Source organism: Nanorana parkeri, unplaced genomic scaffold, assembly GCF_000935625.1.
Source record: "Nanorana parkeri isolate BGI_ZX_2015 unplaced genomic scaffold, ASM93562v1 scaffold117, whole genome shotgun sequence".
NCBI lineage: Eukaryota > Metazoa > Chordata > Amphibia > Anura > Dicroglossidae > Nanorana > Nanorana parkeri.
In genome coordinates, this window is record NW_017306385.1 from 692,194 (window position 1) to 712,388 (window position 20,195).

Consider the following 20,195-nt stretch of genomic DNA (forward strand, 5'->3'; position numbering starts at 1 on the left):
GCGTAGCTGACAGTAAGAGTATTAAGACACAGCTCAGCATAATACGACTGCGTCTTCAGGGCTATACGCAGCATATTCACTACACAGCTACAAATAAGTGACAAGGTGTTTACTCTTCACCCGAATGTGGAAAATGAGAATGTTCCGGTCCATTTCCCACACCGGCTATCCCTGATGGATCATTGACAGTTTCACAAACCTAAATCTGCGTGACCGAGCACAGGGGACAATGTAACATGACAAGCCGGAGAATCGGACATTGACACACTGCGCCGTGTACAAGGCAATGAATAAAGGGAATGTGTTTCAACATATCACCGATATTAACCCAACAGATCAATTACACATTCCCTGGTATTAATGGGAAGATGGGTGTTGTAGAGAAGAAGCATTTGAGGAATGCAGAGGTTAAAGAATGGATTTTCTCAGAAATAGAAATGATAAAAAGCCTGTAATATATATATGACAGAGCCACTGGTTATGTCACATGGGGATCAAAAAGAAACCAAAATGCCACCCAGCATATGGACTATTAAACGTGCACTCCCGGCAAGCAGCGAAACACATTGTGAACTGCCTTATCTGCCAAATGATTTGGAACTCTGTTCAGCTGCTATTGTGATATACCTCTGCTAGACTGCACAGCCAGGAGGGTGACACCACTTTCTCCAAAAGAATTAATACAATGATGTCACCTGCCTGACCACAGCCTGATTGGACGATAAAAGAGCGGCATCTCACTGATATGTCACCAACTCTGCTTTCTTATATCTATCTTAGCATGTGTGAATGCAGCAAACTGATAATAACCCAAAGCATACCTACAGGCGATGTCAGAACTACCTTAGAAGAAAACAAAATGAGTCTTTAAATCATGGAGTGGCTAGCACAGTCTCCAGACTTTACAACTGAACTTTTCTTACAAGTTGTTCTTTCACGTATGGCCCCACTCCAGAGTGCAGCCCACCTGGTCCAGGACTTAATGCGTTCCCCACTGCAGCGATTTTTACTGTATGGCCTTGATCGGAAGGGCACAGCCTTATTTTCAGAAAGTGTCCTTGCCGGGTCCTCTTCATCCTGCACATGCGCACTCTGGCCCTATTCGTTTCTACTGGGAAAGCTGTACTCGGAGCTGCTGGAGGCTGCCATGAGTATAGCTCTCCCCGCAGGAATGAATGGTGCCATGGCATGCAAGTGCAGCATAAAGAGAAAGGATTGTGGCACTGGGCAGGGCTATAGACTGAACCTTGGAACTGGAGTCAAGTATCAAACCAGGTGGGCTGCACTAAAGATGGTCAATGACTTTAAGGACAACGTGTACCTTCTCAGGGCTCAACAATAGAGCTATGTATATGTTGCTGGATTGATTTCGGGTGGTGGACAGACCCAGTTAGGACACTGCAACCACAGCTGATGTGTGTAGTCAAAGTCCCCCCCAATGATACCATCTATTGGATTACACTGGGGGAGAGTCCGAAAACTTGTGAATATTGTAAATATACAAGAGCAGGTAAGAGCTGCCATGAAGACTGCTAAATCTCCAGCAATGCACAGAGTTGCCCTAGCAGGAATAGTTTCTGTATTCTTCAACAAATCTGGGAGTCCCAGTTGAAAGGGGAAGTTATGCTTGAAGTAACAGATTTGATGCTTCAGATAAACACAGACGGATCCCGTTATACATGAAAGCAGAAGCTGCAATGGCACGTTTCTCCTGCAGCACTTCTCTTTTAGATTAAAGTGACAAACCTCTTTAATCTTTCCCCATACAAAGTCAAGAGTGAGGGAATTCTGAAGCATGATGCAGTGTACAGTAGTCGCTAGAAGAGGTTTAAGGTCAGCCATCTTGCCTTTTCTAAATATTTATACAACATTTGAAGTCTCATTTAAATAGAACGCCACATTTCCCCCTAAGTAAACCTTCCCATTACACAGAGCTCACCTGTTTAACATTATTAGCAGCTGCCTTCTTCATCTCATCGTTAAGGCCCCTTGACGTCTTCAAGTCCTGTGTGCAAAGCATTGATTAACAAAAAAGGAGAAAAGCGGGCAAGGGAAAATGTTGTAACTGTGCTTCTATATTTCTAACACTTAAAGTGACACTAAACTCAGGAGCTAAATCTGAAAAATGCATTCAAGTCCCTTAAAAAGGAGAACTATGGGGTTAAGTCTTTTCCCCATAGTTCTCCTTAGGGTAATGGGAGGACACAAACTAGCGTCCTCCTGTCACCCTAGGCTCAGTATACCGCGAGCTGTAGCTCACGGTATACCGAGACGCCGCAGTATACCGCGAGCAGCTGCTCGCGCTGTACTGAGACGCCACAGCTGAAGCGGATCCCGACAATTATATCTGGATCCGCCCAGCTGCGTTACTGACAGCTGGCTCTGCCTATCTAGAGGCAGAGCCTTCCCCAAACTGTTGCCAGAGTCTAAGGGTGGATGCAGGGAATCCAGTTGTGCAAAATAACCTTGCCTTGAATGATTATCCCCAGAATGAGGGTTAATAATAAGTAAAACAATTTTTTGTGCAGTCTGAGCTTGTTAGGATAACTTGATTTCACCTAAATAGGAACTTTAGTGGTATAAATGATAGATAGATAGATATATCCTCAAAACAATAAAAACCTTTGCAACTATTCTTGCAGCCAGCCCATAGTTACGCTTTAACGATAAATAAGACATTAACATTTCTAGTAACGCTTACTTTGGCGAGTAAGATGGTTTGCAAAAAAAAAAAAGTGGAGACAAGAGCTGGTAACATATGAATCTGGAGGCAGTTAGGGACCAGGACACAGCTATACTGCGTGTAATAACATTTACCAGCACAGTAAACACATAGGACAGCATTCAGAGCCGTCAAATAAATTCCGTTGCGAGAAGAAAATGCCGCCCTTCCAGCCCAGCCTTACTGTCAATAGTTTTTTGGGGTATAGGGCAGGAGCGTGTTGATAAATGATTTTCTGTGGGGTTGTCAGATGCCGTACTCTGGTAAACGTTCTGCAACTTACTTATCACACCTATGTACCTTGATCGGCAGATAGAATGATCATCAGCATGGGTTCCCCAAGTCCTAAAAAATATTTCAAGGGTTCCTCTGGGGTAAAAAAAAAAGGCAGATTTAGGCTGAGACTCAATTGGGCTTTAAAGGAAAACTATGAGATGAGTGATTTCCACTCACCTCATAGTTCTAGCCGACCTGTGACAATGAGACTGTCACAGGTCGGCTCAGTAGATCGGGAGGTGAGCTCACCTCTCGATCCTGTCACAGCTCTCTGCCGTGACAAGGGGAGGGGCTGTATTTCCCCCTCCCCGCTCCGCCAGCGCTGACTGGCGGAACAGACGGGGGAGGGGGCGGGTACAGCTGGCTCTGCCTCTAGATAGGCAGAGCCAGCTGTCAGTCACGCAACTGGGCGGATCCTGGCACAATTGTCTGGATCCGCTTCAGTTGCGGCGTCTCAGTATACCGCGAGCTGTAGCTCGCGGTATACTGAGCTTAGGGTAAACGGGAGGACGCTAGGTTTGTGTCCTCCCGTTACCCTAAGGAGAACTATGGGGAAAAACACTGACCCCCATAGTTCTCCTTTAAGAGTGTGACAAAAGAGCAATCAGCTAAAATACTGCAATTAACAAAAACCAACAAAAATCCTTTAATAGGAGGAAGAAAAAAAGGTTTGTTGGTCAGTGGTTTTGACAGACATATACTGCACCTTTAAGAAGAATTTGGAGACCTCGAAGAGGCGCTGACTGCAGGCGGCGAAGCAAGGGTGACCCTCCTGGATGGCATGCTTCTGTAGCGTTTTACACACCACCTCCCTCAGCATCTGAGAAAAACATAAACAGGAATTCAGATGTTATGATGATGAGATTGCTGTGTTTTTTGAAGGCAGATGTACATTTTGGATTAAACTTAGGGGTTCTTTTGTTGTAGAGGAGAGAACAAGATAATACAAACAGAACGCAACATAGCGATGTGTGGTAAGCCAAAGGCAAACAGATTACTAAAGCTTCCGATACATTGGCGACTGATTACTTCCTTTTACTCCCCATCCCATTGGGGATACTTCCTTTTACTCCCCGTCCCATTGGGGATACTCCCCTTCATCCCCCCTGTCCCCATTGGGAATACTTGCCTCACAACGCCCATCCCATTGGTAATACTTCCCCTCACACCGCCCGTTCCATTATAAATGCAACAGAAAGGGCACGGAACTCTCCAACATGAGTGACACCACCACTTAGAAAATTGACGTTTGAAAAAAGTGCCCCCATTGGAAGATATAACCTCCATTCCTGTTTGGGTAACAATTCAAATGTGACAGATTCTACCTCACTTTCAGTCCCAGACAATGGTCACCAGCACAAATAAAATGATAAGCAAAGAATAACCAAGTACAAGAGTCCTGTGTATTCTTACTAGAATCTTGGCGTGCTTTCTTCCAGATATGTGCAGTTAATCCACATTCCAAAAAATGTGCAGAAGCTTACTGTATAGGAAATACTTAAAAGAACGTTCATTTTGGCATATATCTGCACAGGTCGAACGTTCACAGCCCTGTGGATAGTTTATAATTAGCCCTCTATCACTTTGTCCTGAATGACAAAGTCTCTTCAATGGCCACCCCCTGACCCATTTGTACTAACTTTGCCACGCTACCCCCTTTGCTCTGTGAACCCTGAAAAATTGCTGGTGCTTCTTCTTCGTAGAGGAGCATGTGACCACCGCCTAGGATGCAGTGCTCAAGTCTAAGTGGCCGATCACCAGGCCCGAACACTGTCATGTGAGGAAGAGGTCACTAACTCTGTGTAAGCTTCAAAACAGAAAACTTTCAAAAGTCTTCACTCCTGACTCCAGTGAAGGAAATAGATTGTGAAGGTAAGCATGTGTGGGTCAAGGAAAGAATCTGGCCCTTTGTCCTTTCAGAGTCTCTTCTTCCAGATCTGTGCAGTAATCCAGTGTGACACTTGGAGCTTCCAGTAATAAAGACCGGTCACTGCTGCTCTCCTTCCTTGTGCAGAGTGACTGCGTCTTCTCTCTGCCCCTCCTGTAGTTTCCTGCAGGCAGCCTGTAGTGATTGGGCCCATTTGGCTCCTCCCACAGCTCTGCTCTCTACACAGGTTATGTGCAGCACAGTGTCGACAAGTTAATATGTGGGTTTGCAAAGGCATTTATATCTTAGAGTATACGTATGAGTATTAAATGAAAGTTTTTGTGCCTGGAGTTCGGCTTTAAATCAAGGTTTGCAAGATTCTAATGACATAAGCCTGCATGTAGCAAGAGAGAAAAACATATGTAGATGAAAACAATAGCACTCATCATATCAGGACACCACACTGAGCATAATTACAGTACGGTGCAGCATAACCTTCCTCGTCTTCATTTCAGACTCTTCCTTCCTCACAGGCTGCAGGAACTCACAAAGGGAACCGATTGTCTGACAGAAATGGCTTCTATTTTTAGACCTAAAAGGTTAAATCTCTTCCTAAACACATTACCGCCCGTATGAAACACCCTCTCCCCGCTCTCCCCGGCCAGACATTACAATTCAAAGCCTCGAACATCGCAAAGATGGCTGAAAGCACTTCACATAACCGGTTTCATATCTCTTAAAGGAAAACTCCGCTGTATCTCCTCTGAGAACACATTTGCTATTTATATTCGAATACTTGTACCTACTGATGAGACTTCTCACATTTAACTTTCTTGCTTTCCCGCATTTTGATTATTTTATTTCTTTTAAAGTGTAAAAGCGCCCACTAGTGGTCAGAAAGATATCCGGGGGTGAGACTCGCACCTCTGTCAGATTTTTTATTGCAGTCTTGTGTCCTCGCTGGGAACATTCAGCCCTCTCTAGTTGTCCTGGGACAGAAAGCGGTGAGAAATTAACGCTTTACAGTTGTCGCCAGAAAAGGTGACGGGAAATTTTACAACTGGGGACAACTCTAGTGGTGACAACCATCTAAGAGCGGATTTCCCCTCACTTCCTATTGTGCCACTGGGACAGAAAGTGAGGGGAAATCTCCTTAAAGTTCATCTCAACCCAAAGGCAAAATTGTAATATAATGCAGCGTACCAATAATTAGATGTAGTCGCTACATCTGCTCTCTTTTTTAGGATTTTATATCCTTTACGATCTGGCCAGTAAGTCTGTTATTCTAAGCTTCCTTTACCAGACCAAGCTGTCCAGCAAAAATGGCAGCAAGAGGACTGAAACAAACCACAGGGGTGTGTACCATGGTCAGCATTTATTCTTCATTTATGAAAAACCTTTATCCCAAATAGAGAGGGAAAAAACAAAAAACATAAAAACACTTCACTTAAAACACTTGCTTTAACTGCTTAAAAAAAACAAGTTATCTGACCACGCTACTTTAGACTCTCCAATCTGAGTCTCGATGAAGGCTGTCAATTGCGTCCCGCACGCTATTGAAAATCTCCTGTGGCTCCTCCCGAAAGACAGGGCGCATTTGCTTAACCCTATTACCGCTCACTCCTTGCGCATATGGTAGTGCCCACAAATACTCAGCACACCTAATGTCCCCTCACCGCCTGCTTCTGTCGTTTCTAAGCAATCCCTCGTTGCCCCCGCTGCATTCCACTACTGGAAAACCAAAAAGGCGTAACCTGTATGTTTACACTATAGACAGCTGCAGGTCCAAAAACGTTTCTTCAATTGAGATCATCCTACCAGCTTTCGGCAACGGAACTTTCTCATTACCTCCAGGTCAAGCACTTTGTGTCTTCCCAATTCCCCAAGTTTCCTACAGGTCCCACGTTCACTCCCTTCGAAAGGGCCTGTAACAAGGAACCATAGATACCTGGTCTGCTCTCATCGATATGAGTGATCACTTATCTGTCAATCCCCACGGGGGATTCCCTCCCCTCTCCAATCCTCCAGCGCTGACTGGAGGAACGGACGGGAGAGGGGGCGGGCACAGCTGGCTCTGCCTCTAGATAGGCAGAGCCAGCTGTCACTCACACAGCTGGGTGGATCTCGACAGCATTGTCAGGATCCATCCCGGCTGCGGCGGTCTCAGTATGCCGCGAGCTGTAGCCTGGGATATATTGAGCTTTGGGTCACGGGGGGACGCTAGTATATGTCCTCCTGTGACCCTTAGGAGAACTATGGGGAAAAACAAACACTTACCCCATAGTTCTCTTTTAACGAACCTATCTCTGCTAGACTGGAAAACAGCCACGCGTTTCGAACAAACGTGGCATCCATGGATCCAATACCTATACACTCAATCATTTGACAGACATCTCCTAATGCTTTAGACTCTCGTAACAGGCCTGAGATGTCTTCCACCCATACCCGGGAACGACCTGAGACTGGTATGTTCTCTCCTTTTTTTCTGACTACACTTGCTCCAACATCTTTTCTTATCTCTTATTTACAATTTTCCTGAATTTGCCTTTTCTTAAGCGAAGATTATAATTTTTCTGGACGTTTCCTATGTTCTTACAAAGTGCATAAGATCAACTTACAACAATGCGTTTCACTTATGTTTTGCTCATACAGTTGCTGCCTTATAGTAATCTTTGTATTCTCACACAACCCAAGTTGCGGCCTTGTACTTTTTTGCATACGGGGCCACATTGAGAGCGCTCTGTCACTTAAGCATCGCACCTGACATTTATGCAGTATTTGATCTTATGCTATTATCTCAGTTTCTTCGCATTTATAAATTTTACTTGCTCTACTTTGGTATTGACAAAGTATACTTAGGCGTAATATACCGAAAAACAATAAAAACTTTGAATTAAAAATATTTTTTTTTTAATCTGGAGTTCAGATTTAATTCGTTGGTCCAGTCCATCAAAATGTGCAAGTCTATCTACCACCTTCCTCCCCACAGGGTGACAATGCTGTTGTTAGAGTGTGGCTTTGTTGCTCCTCCATAGAGCCGGGCAACCATAAAAAGGGAAGTGTGTTACTGACCAGATCACCAATTAAAAATGAGAAGAAAAAAAAAAAGGGGGGAAACGTAACGCATCCACCTCATTTAAGAATCGGTAACTTGCAATATATTATGTTTTTGTGTTTAGATATGCTTCAATGTGACAGAAAAGGTGGCATCAGTTCTAATGGACTACACCCGGACTGGTAAAATAAACGTAATGCCAGAAAAGCCATTTACAGCTCATCAACTTACAGTTCAAACTAAATGACGGCCTTCTACCGCTGACTTGTGTGGGGATACTCTTATATGTAAAACAAGCTCATGACTGCTCTTGCGTCCATTAACCTCTTTTCCAGCTTTGATTGTCACATTGTAATAGTTACTTCAGTGGCAGTAAAAGGGATAAAAGTAGAAGTCCGTACTCAGGTGAACTGTGTATATGTGAACTGCTTCCTGCCAAAGGATTTTGCAACTCTGCCAATGGTGCCATATCAGAAATCTGGCTGAACAAAGTGCCCAGGCAGGTCCTGGACCTTTGTGCCGAATCCCTTGAAGTTGAAGTGTATGTGACCCTAGATTTGACAATTCTGTTGCTGTCCCTCACAGTCTTCTACAGATCCTTTTTATTAAGTCAAGAAAAAGTTGAAGCTACACTAAATTTCGGAGGATCCTGCCAGTCTCCCTGGGAATAACTTACTTCCTTTTGGTTTCTTACCACGCAAAAACACGGAAGCAGATTCGTGTTGGCGTGGTCCGTTTGCGCCCTCTTTTATTCTATTAGATCATACGCCATAGCTCCGTAGTCGGCCTGTGACATCACAGGACAACGTGCCCTTCTCCACATTCTACTCAGCTTGCTTTGCCATATAGTGTAGGCAGGGAGTGTTTAGGGATGTCAATCATCCCCCTATCCCCGCCTACAGCATGTGGGTGCTGTGCTAATTTCCATGGAGCTAAAGTGCTCCTAGGTTTTATCATATCAGGAAAAGCTGCTGATTTGTATTAGCAGTCTGTACCACACCCCCTTCGAAGCTTGGAAAGGAAGTACAGCGATCATGTGACCACCACTAAAATAAAAGGTAAAGATCGGTATTTAGCATCCCTGCCTTTTAGGTTTATTAATGAGCTGTATTTGATGAAGCTAGGGTAATTATCAATTGTTTTCTTAAAACACAAAAAGGTTAACATACCCTTTAAGCAAGATTGGGATCCCTGTGAGACTGGACAGGGAAGGAAAAGCAGAACACACCAAGTATGTCACCTTCTCCTTCTGAAAGCATGCTCATAGGTGAGCTAAAAGTGCATGGAATCATCAATAACAAGCGCGACCTGAATGGCTGAGTGTGCTCTCCTTTCCTGCTGTATGTATAGCTGTACAGTGCATTAGAAGAAGCTGATCTAAACATGGATACATGTACCTATGCTAGCAGTATGTAAGATGCATATAAAGATTTTGAACAAACACATAATTGGACTGCTATTTCATGTATGACCATATAAGCTATACAAGATATATCATTGCTACATTAGCCATTTTGTAGTTTAACGTTATCATCTGTCCTTTTTAATCAATACCCAGTTGATCACTATCTCATAGGGCAGGGATAGCCAAACTACTCCCCTCCAGTTGTTGTAGAACTACAAGTCCCATAAGGCATTGCAAGACTGACAGCCACGACTTCCAGTGGCAGAGGCATGATAAGATTTGAAGTTTCACCACAGCTGGAGGGCCCAGGTTTGGCTACCCGTCATAAGGCCTTCTACTCCTGTAAGAGTTACGAATACAATTGTGGTTTATTGCTGGTGTGAGACACTGTTAGGATTTGTGGAGTGATACTACCGTGTTTCCCCGAAAATAAGACAGTGTCTTATTTTATTTTTTTTCACGAAAAAAGACCACTAGGTCTTATTTTCGGGGTAGGTCTTATATTACAGAAATCCCCGAAGATAGCACTAGGGCTTATTTTCGGGGTAGGTCTTATATTACAGAAATCCCCGAAGATAGCACTAGGGCTTATTTTCGGGGTAGGTCTTATATTACAGAAATCCCCGAAGATAGCACTAGGGCTTATTTTCGGGGTAGGTCTTATATTACAGAAATCCCCGAAGATAGCACTAGGGCTTATTTTCGGGGTAGGTCTTATATTACAGAAATCCCCGAAGATAGCACTAGGGCTTATTTTCGGGGTAGGTCTTATATTACAGAAATCCCCGAAGATAGCACTAGGGCTTATTTTCGGGGTAGGTCTTATATTACAGAAATCCCCGAAGATAGCACTAGGGCTTATTTTCGGGGTAGGTCTTATATTACAGAAATCCCCGAAGATAGCACTAGGGCTTATTTTCGGGGTAGGTCTTATATTACAGAAATCCCCGAAGATAGCACTAGGGCTTATTTTCGGGGTAGGTCTTATATTACAGAAATCCCCGAAGATAGCACTAGGGCTTATTTTCGGGGTAGGTCTTACTTTCGGGGAAACACGGTAGTAACCTCTCCCACAATGAAGGAATATGGATGTGGTTTTGCATTCGCCCATTACATACCTTTTATGTAATGGGCAGCTCTGACGACGAATAGGAAAACCAAGCAGGTAGGAGGAAGTGGGGCTTAACTTCTCATTTACAGAGAAAGGAAACAAAATAATGGCATTTTGCTGCCTGTTACCTACCAATCCTTTAGTAATGTAGTTTTCACTACAACCATTGTCTTTTTATGCATTTTTTTCATTGTATACTCAGCTTCAATTACCCAAATATTAGAAATGTTTATTTCAGTTCCTGGGAAGCTCTGACGTGAATTACAAGAGAAAACTGGAAGAGTACTGGGAAATGATCTCTATACTTCACTGGCTCTGCGAAGAACCAACAAAGTCATTCAGAGGTCTCATTGCACAAGGCGGCAGAAAGGAATACAAGACATGACAGAACACGTTACCCTGCTGTGTTTCTGGGATCTGGATTCCTTGCTCTCGGACTCCAGATTGGCAGGTTGCTTTGGCTGGGCAGGTTTGCTGCTCCCTAAAGGTCCCCGGGCAGCAGAAGAGGAAGTCTGCGCGGCTGAAGATGGCGCTGGTGCCATCCTTTCAGAGCGTGTCCTGGTCACTCTGGATGGCTGACGAGGACCGCTGCCCTCACTGGCCAGAGACAGCAGAGAGTCCGAGCTTTCAGATTTTGCAAGTCTAAAGACAAAAAAACAAGTCAGTGATTTTACTGCATATCCACGGCTGTAACAGTAGTGATACCTGTATATTCAATATAATGGCGCGAGCATACCACTCAGCATTCTTTACAAGAGAACTACAGCCTAACCTTTTTGTGGTCATAGTTCTTTTCAGGGTCACAGGAGGACATACAGTATACTATGTCCTCCAGTGACCCAAAACTCAGCATATAGTGGACTTTTGGCAGCTATATACGGACAGCGCAGAACCGCACCACAGCCGGGATGGATCCCGACAATATTGTCGGGATTCAATCCGCTGCCTGATTGAAGCCCGGCTCTGCCTCTCTGGAGGCAGAGCCAGCTGTGTTCCTGACCCCTTTCCCGCCCGTTCCTCCACTCAGCGCTGGAGAGACGGAGAGGGGAAGTGGAGTCCCTGCGGGGAGCCATGACTGACAGAGGTATCTGTTCACCGAGTTCCCCATCAATAGAGCCGACCTGTAAAGACTTTCCTGTAAACAAAAGGGTTAATACTTTCTTGCTGGAAAAATCTCTGGCAGCTAACACCCACTTCCCCAAAGTCCTGTGTACTCCACTGCTCATAGTATTCAAAGCCTGTGATAGGCTTTGAATACTAGCTTGGGTGCTATGTGCTGTGGATACTAACGCTCCCTCCCGGGGCAGACTAGAATCTCAATACAAATGAGTAAACTAAAACGTGAGATTATAGTCCATCACCTGAGCGAGCTTGTAGCGGTGACTACTTTACAACACACACAGGGACCATGAGGAACTAAAGTAGCCACCCTCCAGAAGGAAGGACAGTGTCAGCACCAATTCAGAGATGATTTGGAGGCAATACAGCCGTGAGATACACAAATAAGATACATTTAATAGTAAAGGTCCTCGAATGTATTTTTAAGATTTAAAAGCAGAACTATAAGGCGAGTGAAAATCACTCCTCCTCATAGTTCGAGCTGACATGTAACAATGAAACTGTCTAATATTATGCGATATTCTAAGCTGTGGGTCACGGGAGGAAGCTAGTATATGTCCTCCACGTGACCCTTAAGAGAACAATGGGGAAAAACACTTACTCCATACATCTCTTTTAACTCCTGCGTTTAGTGTCACTTCAAGGCTCATGGCTATCCAAATGAGGCAAACTTCAGGGGAGAGACCAACTCATGCTGGTTTCAGGACTGGGAAAGTCAACACATTCAGCTGAAATTCCCACATCTTCACTACCTTGGGAACAACAGGAAGCTTCACAGAACACATGCAAACAAGAGCTGATCTAGTAACTGGGCTATTACTCGCAGTTTCTTTCGCTGTAAAGAAATCAGGAACCAAAATATCAACGTCCCAACAGCAGGTCAGTGATCACCCGGTCAAACAGAGTGGAAAATCTACAGACAACATGCGAACCGCAGTAAAGTTACTTACCTCTTGCTGGCGATCAATCCGTCCAGGTCCCGAGACCGTCGTTTCAGCCTCAGATGGTCTTGCAGAGACTCTCCGTCTGGAACACTGCCTGGCTCAGACAGGACAGCGGGAGATGGAAGCGGACTCAGAGCGAAGGGGAGAGGACAGCACTCTCTAGTACAAGTGGTCTGAGTTTCATAGCGAATGAGACGAGACTGCAGCTCTGAATAGGCTACATCACGATCTAACGCTTTCCTTTCATCGAGGCAATACCTAAATAATGAAGAAAAACACAGGAGGTCTTGTATAGATGGACGGGATCGGTTGACTTAAAAATCTACAAAAATCGGGCCTTTCATTTTTTTTTACTATAATAAATGAATACTGTAATGGTTTAGGGCCAACCTTTGCTTATTTTTTCATTTTCTTTTATTTTTTTTACTTTTTGTACAAAATCTTTATTTTACAGATAGGTAAACCCTCCCTGCCCACAGTCCTAATATGATGTCCCCCAGAATAATGCCTTGTGCTATGGATCCTTTGGCAGCTAGCTACTAGCGGCTACTAGCTCTCAAACCCAAACCACTAGCTCAGTTGTGACACAGCCATAACATGAGGACTTTGACAAAAAGAGCCTGCGAAAGGAGGCGGTAGTGTTTATCCGTTTAATACTAGAACTGTGATATAATTATGGAAAAAAACAGTGAGTGTACTAAATGTACTTAAAAAAATTAGAGTTACAAATAAACAAGACACTGGTACAGAATACATTAGGGGGGGGGGGCATTTATCATAACTGGAGCAGACAAAAACTGGAGCAGCTCTGCATGGCAACCAATCAGCTTCTCTCTTCAGTTTGTTCAGTTAAGATTTGAAAATGAAAGAAACTGATTGGTTGCCATGCACAACTGCTCCAGATTTTATCTGCTCCAGTTTTGATAAATTCCCTTCATTCTGTTTTATTCGACGATCACAGTAATAGTTTTTTTTTGTTACTGAGGCTGGGCACACACCTTACAACCATCGCAAGACTTTTGTCTTGCGATGGTTGTAAGGTACTTAAAAAAACGTACGATCTGCCTATGTTGCATAGGCAGATCGTACTTGCGATGATCACAAGCCACGCCCCCTGAGGTGCGGGCTTCCCATGACCGCAAAGCCGAACGGGCAGTGTGCGCTTGCGCACACCGGCCCGTACGGCTGTTATCGTACGGGCATGCCACAAACCCGCCGAACATCGTACGATGCTCGGCGGGTTTTCGAACATGTCCGTAAGTTTAAAGTCGTGCGACCTTACAGTAGTAGAGTACAGTCCATGTACCCATTGCACTCCTGACCGCACGTCCAACAAAGTATCCTGGGTGCTCAGTAGTCGACGGATGGCCACCGTCAAAGTAATGCAGAAAAGAAATAGACACCGGCACTCCAATAATAAATCGAGTGCCGGTGTCTATTTCTTTTCTTACAGTAGTACCTCTACTACCTGTATATACGCACGGCTTCCACACACCTTACCATAATCGTACGATCGCGGGATTTCCCGCGATTATCGTAAGGTGTGTGGGCACCCTAACACTGACTCTCCAATTGAAACTGTATGAAGAGAAATTGAGTCAATCCTATAATCATTTAGCTGTGTGTGTATTTTTTAGAACTGATCATGATAAAACATTAACATTACTATAAAAACGTGAGCCCACCTGAACAGGTTTGATTGATAAAGCATATGTGCTGCAAACTTCCCCTCCACAAAGCACACCCAATCGGAAAGAAACTTACTCTTTTGGGGGGGTATACCGTTCTATAAGCATTTAAACTGAATTGTAGACTAAAAGCTAAACGCATACATATACTGTATAGCAAATGTATTACCAGTGGAAGATCTGTAGTAAGTATTGTGATATAGGCAACCCCTCCCAGACAGCTCAGCTAGATCAGAGACCTACCAGCAATGCAGCTTGACCCAGCACCAATTCCAGCCTGTGATGGGTCATCCCTGTGTCCTGCCCTCCAGTAAACATCTGCACACTTTTAGACCGTCTGCACTACATAAGGCAGCAAAACCTTGAATGGTCCAGGGCAGAGGTAGCCAAACTCCTGCCCACCAGCTGTGGTGAAACTACAAATCCCATGATGCATCTCTCCCTGGGAGTCATGTCTGTGAGAATCTTGCAATGCCTCATGGGATTTGTAGTTCCACCACAGCTGGTGGGCAGGAGTTTGGCTACCCCTGCCCTGGACCATTCAAGGCCCAGGGTGCCATTCCTTCCCATGTAGGTACTGGGGATAATTCTATGTAAAAGGTTTTTTTTTTTTTTTTTTTCAAATACAGAACGTCCCTATTTTTTATGATTACCTTTATGAAACATATAAAGAACTTACTCAAGACCATGGTAGTGACATTCAGAGGCTCTTTCGAAAGGTAGCCCGCTCAGCTTACGTGGGGTGAGTTGGGGTGTTAATAGGAAAACATTATCTCTGGAAGAAAGGGGAAAAAATGTGATTATTACATTGAGACCACAATGAATATTACATATTTCTTTATTTGCTTTACTATTGTAGACTATTGTTCCATAGTCCCACGTGCATTGGGGGGAATTTATCATAACTGGAGCAGACAACATCTGGAGCAGATTTGAAAGAGCAAAATGACTTCACTTTGCCAAAGCAATGCACACTGGGATTGCCTTGTCATCAGCAGAAAATTGCTGGGAAATCTCATCTGTAGTCTCAGGAGATCTCGGGGAAAAGGCATTTTCCTCCCCTGAGATGATGTGCATGGTAACATGTCCAAGTCACATGTGCCAGAGTTCCAGGAAGTAAATGGAAAGCTAGTGATCTGCCCTTAGTAATCATGGCCACTGTCAGAAGACTGGGTAAGAAAAGAGAAATAAGGTATTCAAAGAATACAAAGCCGGCAATGATCTAGAAGTATCTGTTTGTAGATTGTCATTACTAAACATTTCTAAAAGGTGTGTTTGCTGTTAATTTAAAGATAAGGGTAAAGGTCCACTTTAAAGCCAAACTTTTTTTTGGCTTTAGTCTTCTTTCGGGTCACAGGAGTATATTTGGGGTGCATCATTCATATCAAAATTCGAAGGTCCTTGCAGGTCTACAGAGGGTCAGTTGACCTGCGAATTTACCTTCCAATAATTGTGATCTGTTGCTTTCTTTCGGCTTTTTTTTTTTAGAAGCTTTATGTGAAGTAACATGTCCAGAGTGGACAAACTTCACTGTATAGCTTCCTTTCCATTGGGTTAGCATGCATCTATGCCACATTGTGTTAAACAAAAATGGAGCATGTTCTTTTTTTTTTTTCAGGACAGTAGACAGCAATGCATGGCACCAATGTGAACTGTCTGCTGCTCTGACGTTACCATCTGTTAGAAAACGGATTGTAACAGAATGGAATGCAACAGATCCGATGTGAATGGGCTCTTACTAATGTACTCCTGTAACCCCAACTCAGCAAATAGTGGGCTAACACCCATTATCTTCTGACAGCGCTGAACCACTGCTCATCCAAGAAAGACACCAACAATATTGTAGGGGCTCACTCAGATGCCTAATGACCACTTACTCTGTGCCTCCAGCGCTCATTGGGGGGACAGACGGGGAAGGGGCTCTAGAGAGGCAGAGATGAGAATCCCTGCTGGGAGCAGGGGCTGAGAGTTACTGCTGCCTGCAGGAAGAAGAAACCTGGAACTGAGCGATCAGCCATTCATGATAGACGATTCAACCTTTGGTATATAGAGCCGGTGTTCTATCAAAAGTTATGACTGCGTTAGAATGTGTGACCGGTGACATGGTCACACATTTTAACGTGATCCCGCCCACTTTTTCGGCGGTGGAATATGCGACACGCAAAAGGTGAAGATATCCAACGTTTTCTCACCTGTTCCAGGGCAGATTGGCATCGCAGATGGTATGTGCAGGAGAACCGATCTGCACTGGAACAGCTGATCGGTCTTGAAATGCGACTGCGATCTCACATTCCAGAGTCGGATAGCAGTGACATTTCAGGACCGATCAGCTGTTCCAGGGCAGATCGCTTCTCCTGCACATGTGATCTACGATTCTGATGCTGATCTGCCCTGGAACAGCTGAGAAAGTGTTGGAATTTGTCACCTTTTTCCAGTCACATATTCCACCGCCGAAAAAGTGGGCGTGATTACTTTAAAATGTGTGACCACATGACCGGTCACACATTCCAACCCAGTCACAATCATTGATAGAACACCGGCGTGTGACAACTGCAGTGTCAAACGTCGGCTCTAAGCTGCGGAGTATTTTTAGAATAAAACTATAAACAAAAGAAGGTAGGCAAGCCTACAGAAAAATCTGAACACCTCTCAAATAAGGAGTTTGACAGCCGTGACGGCTGTCAGCTTAGCATTGCTTTGTACAGGCTGAGCGGCCGCAGATGACTAGATTACGCCTCTGGAAATGTGCTATATATGACATAGCTGATCTCCTAGAAATAATTTTGCCTGGCTGTTATGCTGACCCTCCGTTATTAATACTAAAAAAAAATATGAACGCAAGGTCAATAGCATTTTCAGGAGAGATCAGCAATGGAAACCTCCAGGTTTCCTTATATAATGTTTCCTTTAAAACTGACCATTTAAAATATTCAGATTCTTGAAGAATGTCAATTAGGAACCAGCACGCTGCAATATATTACATTCTTGATTTGGGGTTTAGATGTGCTTTAAGGAATCAGCAACTAATAGGTTGCATAGTATTTCTACAGCATCTTCCAACATGTAGAATGTTACAGGGAAAGCACATGAACTTCTGACATCCTGAAATCTCGAAGGACAGGCGCTCTGCTGGCGGCTAATGGGAAGAGACAGCTCATCACACATACACAGTGTACTAGTGCCGTGCCCGCAGCAACCTGCAAGATTTGTGACACTTGTAAAAGAACGACCATCGTCTGCTGCTGTGTCCCAGAAGACAGATGTATCTCCCAGAAGAAAGTTGTAAAGTCCAATCTCCAACTAGCAGGAGAGCCAGTTATAGCAACAAAAGTCCTGCGAGAAAAACGTTAAAGAGGACCTGTCACATTGGAGCACACATAATTGAAGAAAAAGGCAGGGAGCTTTGGTCCTTTGACACAAACAAGCAAAACGTTTCCAAATAAAATCTTTATAAATGGGAAATATTAGGTACATGTTTGATCAAAGAGGAATACCTTCGCTTGTAGGCATCTCAAGCTGCCTTTTGACACTATAGCTAGTTCGATTGCTAATGACCATTTGACAGGTTTACTGTAAGAGAGAACTATGGGCCAACCTTTTTTGGCGTTGGTTCTCTTTTGGGTAAGAGGAGGACATTTACTAATCTCCTCCTGCGACTCAAAAGTCAGCAAATAGCGGGGATGATGACTGACAGTCACCGCTCTCTGTAGGGAGATCAGGAACTGAGCGATCAGGGGTCTTTAAAATCACTCAGTTCGATCTATAGAGACTAGAGCTGCAACAGTTAATCGATTTAGTCGATTAAAATCGACGATTGAAAACGTTGGCAACGAACGTATGACAGCTGCAGTGTGACACGCTGGCTCTATCTGTGGGGATGAGTGTATTTCACGCCCCATAATTCTCCTTTAAAGACTAGACACATGACATTTTTATATATTCCAAACAAATAGTAAAAGCACATTCACCTGACTAGCTATGGGCATGGTAGGGAAACTTGTCTTCAAAGTTCACAACAGAAGCACATAAATCTTCGGGTTTTTTCCCCCTGTTATATTCCATTAGAAGGCAGGTAGACTGCAAACACTAAGGCCCGGTTCACACCTGGGCGTTTTGTAGCACGTTCGAACGCTCTGCAAAACGCTCAAACACCGAAATCCCATTATCTCCTATGGGTATGGTTCACACCTGTGCGTATTACAGGCCATATGAACGCGCTACAAAACGCCCAAAGAAGTACAGAAGCTTCTTTGGGGCGTTTTTGTCAAGCGTTTCCATTGGGATACAGCCAAGTAGCCCTCGGAAACGCGCATTTGTCGCGTTTTTTTAACGCGAATCGCGGGCAAAACGCGCGTCACGAAACACGCGCATATTCGATACGCCTAGGTGTGAACCCAGTCATAGAAGATGCTACTAAGCTGTTAGAAATCGGCTAAAACCTCTTTCATATTGAATTACTTCACATTACAAGCAGCTGGGAGGTGTCAGCTTTAGTTTTTAGGGCCCATTGATATGTATGCGTGTGCACAGAGGTGCGTTTTTTTTCTACCCCTAGGCAGGTGATGGGCATTTCCAAAGTGCTTTTTGATTTAGGATTTGAAATGGAGAAAGGATTCTATGCGTCTTCTAATGCACAAATAAAAATAGAAAAAGAGAAAACAGATGTCAGATTTTAAATGTACTGCAGTGCAGCCGGAGATAGGAACAGACACTATTTTTAGTATGGGAAAGCTGGACACATGCGTTTATGTGCATTATAACCCTAGTGCTTTTTTTTTTTGTTACTACTTGTAAAGAATATACGTTACAAAATATAAGTTTTGGCTATGCTTTTTATAATCCAGATTCTTTTTCCATTAACGTGCATTTTCAATGTGTGTGGCAATGCACAGTATTGGATGTCACATACGCAGGAGATATGTCAGAGCCTCATCCCTTCCTCTCCTCCAATCACAGAATGTCTTGTATTCTTTAAAAAAAAAAAAAACCCCCACAAGACATTTTCTGAATGGAGGATAGTAAAGGTGATGCAACTGGGGCACTGTACAGCTGGGGTCACATCGCTCTCCCTCTTCAGTGCCCGGAAGATGGGCATTCTGTGATGGGAATGGCATGCTGTAAGGTAACATTGTTCTACTGTGCAGCCACCTTCTGTACAGAACACTCATCTTATTGATAATTCACACACCCCGTGCAGTGTATAAATTATCATTCTGGCCAAAACTGTAAAGAAAAAAAAACATTTAAATGGTGCAAAGAGTTTTACCGCTATGAAACCTTCCTCCGGTGAAAGCTTGCCCTCTGTCTAAAAGAATCTCAGGCAATACATCATCGGCTTCCTCTATAAAGAATAATGTGCTCTATTTGTTACTTGCAGGGCACACAGCTCGGTGCTTGTTGAATAGAGGGGTCTGCGCGGCATGACAGGTTTTTGTTTTTCTCTTATACTTGAGCTATGCTTGCTTTCTCCTTTAACACAAGCTGGCAATTCGGTGCCTGGGAGTTCATAGGAAGGTCAGTGTACATTACATAGTTAGGAATCTTTCTCACGTGAACTAAAACAAGTTTAACCAAGTGTAAATGAAACCATGAACCTGTGATCAAGACACAGCCGGAGAGTCACTTGCAAAGAAAAACTCGGTGCAAAAACAAATCAGCCGAGTCACTGACAAGATGAACTCCAATAACAAGATAAAAAGGTTTGGCCTTTAAACTTGAAATTGGAAAACTAATATTACATTTGTTACAAGAATGGAACAGTGTTGTGTTTTGCTGACAGCTTACTTACAATGACAGATCTAGATATAAAAATAAAAATAGAGCATTTAACCCCTTAGCGACCAGTGACTTGCATAGTACGCCATTGGCAGCATTGGTCGGCTTTACAATAGAAGCGATTCTGGTGACACAGTTGCCGCCAGATCGTTTATCTGGGCCGTTATAGTGCCTGACAAAGACCCCCCCCCCCCCCCCCATGTCGTGTTTCCGGGCTCCGCTGCCCCTCCTGC

General features: G+C 43.9%; 1 protein-coding gene across 1 annotated transcript in view; it reads right to left on the minus strand.

Moving 5' to 3' along the window:
* Positions 1–20,195, minus strand: part of MTBP (MDM2 binding protein) — a 55,405-nt gene that overhangs the window by 2,508 nt on the left and 32,702 nt on the right. The window contains exons 17-21 of the mRNA XM_018553340.1: positions 14,867–14,962; positions 12,506–12,757; positions 10,835–11,078; positions 3,705–3,818; positions 1,940–2,005 (exon numbers count right to left, since the gene is read on the minus strand). Coding sequence (XP_018408842.1) covers positions 1,940–2,005; positions 3,705–3,818; positions 10,835–11,078; positions 12,506–12,757; positions 14,867–14,962 — 772 coding nt within the window. The remainder of the gene's footprint in view (positions 1–1,939; positions 2,006–3,704; positions 3,819–10,834; positions 11,079–12,505; positions 12,758–14,866; positions 14,963–20,195) is intronic.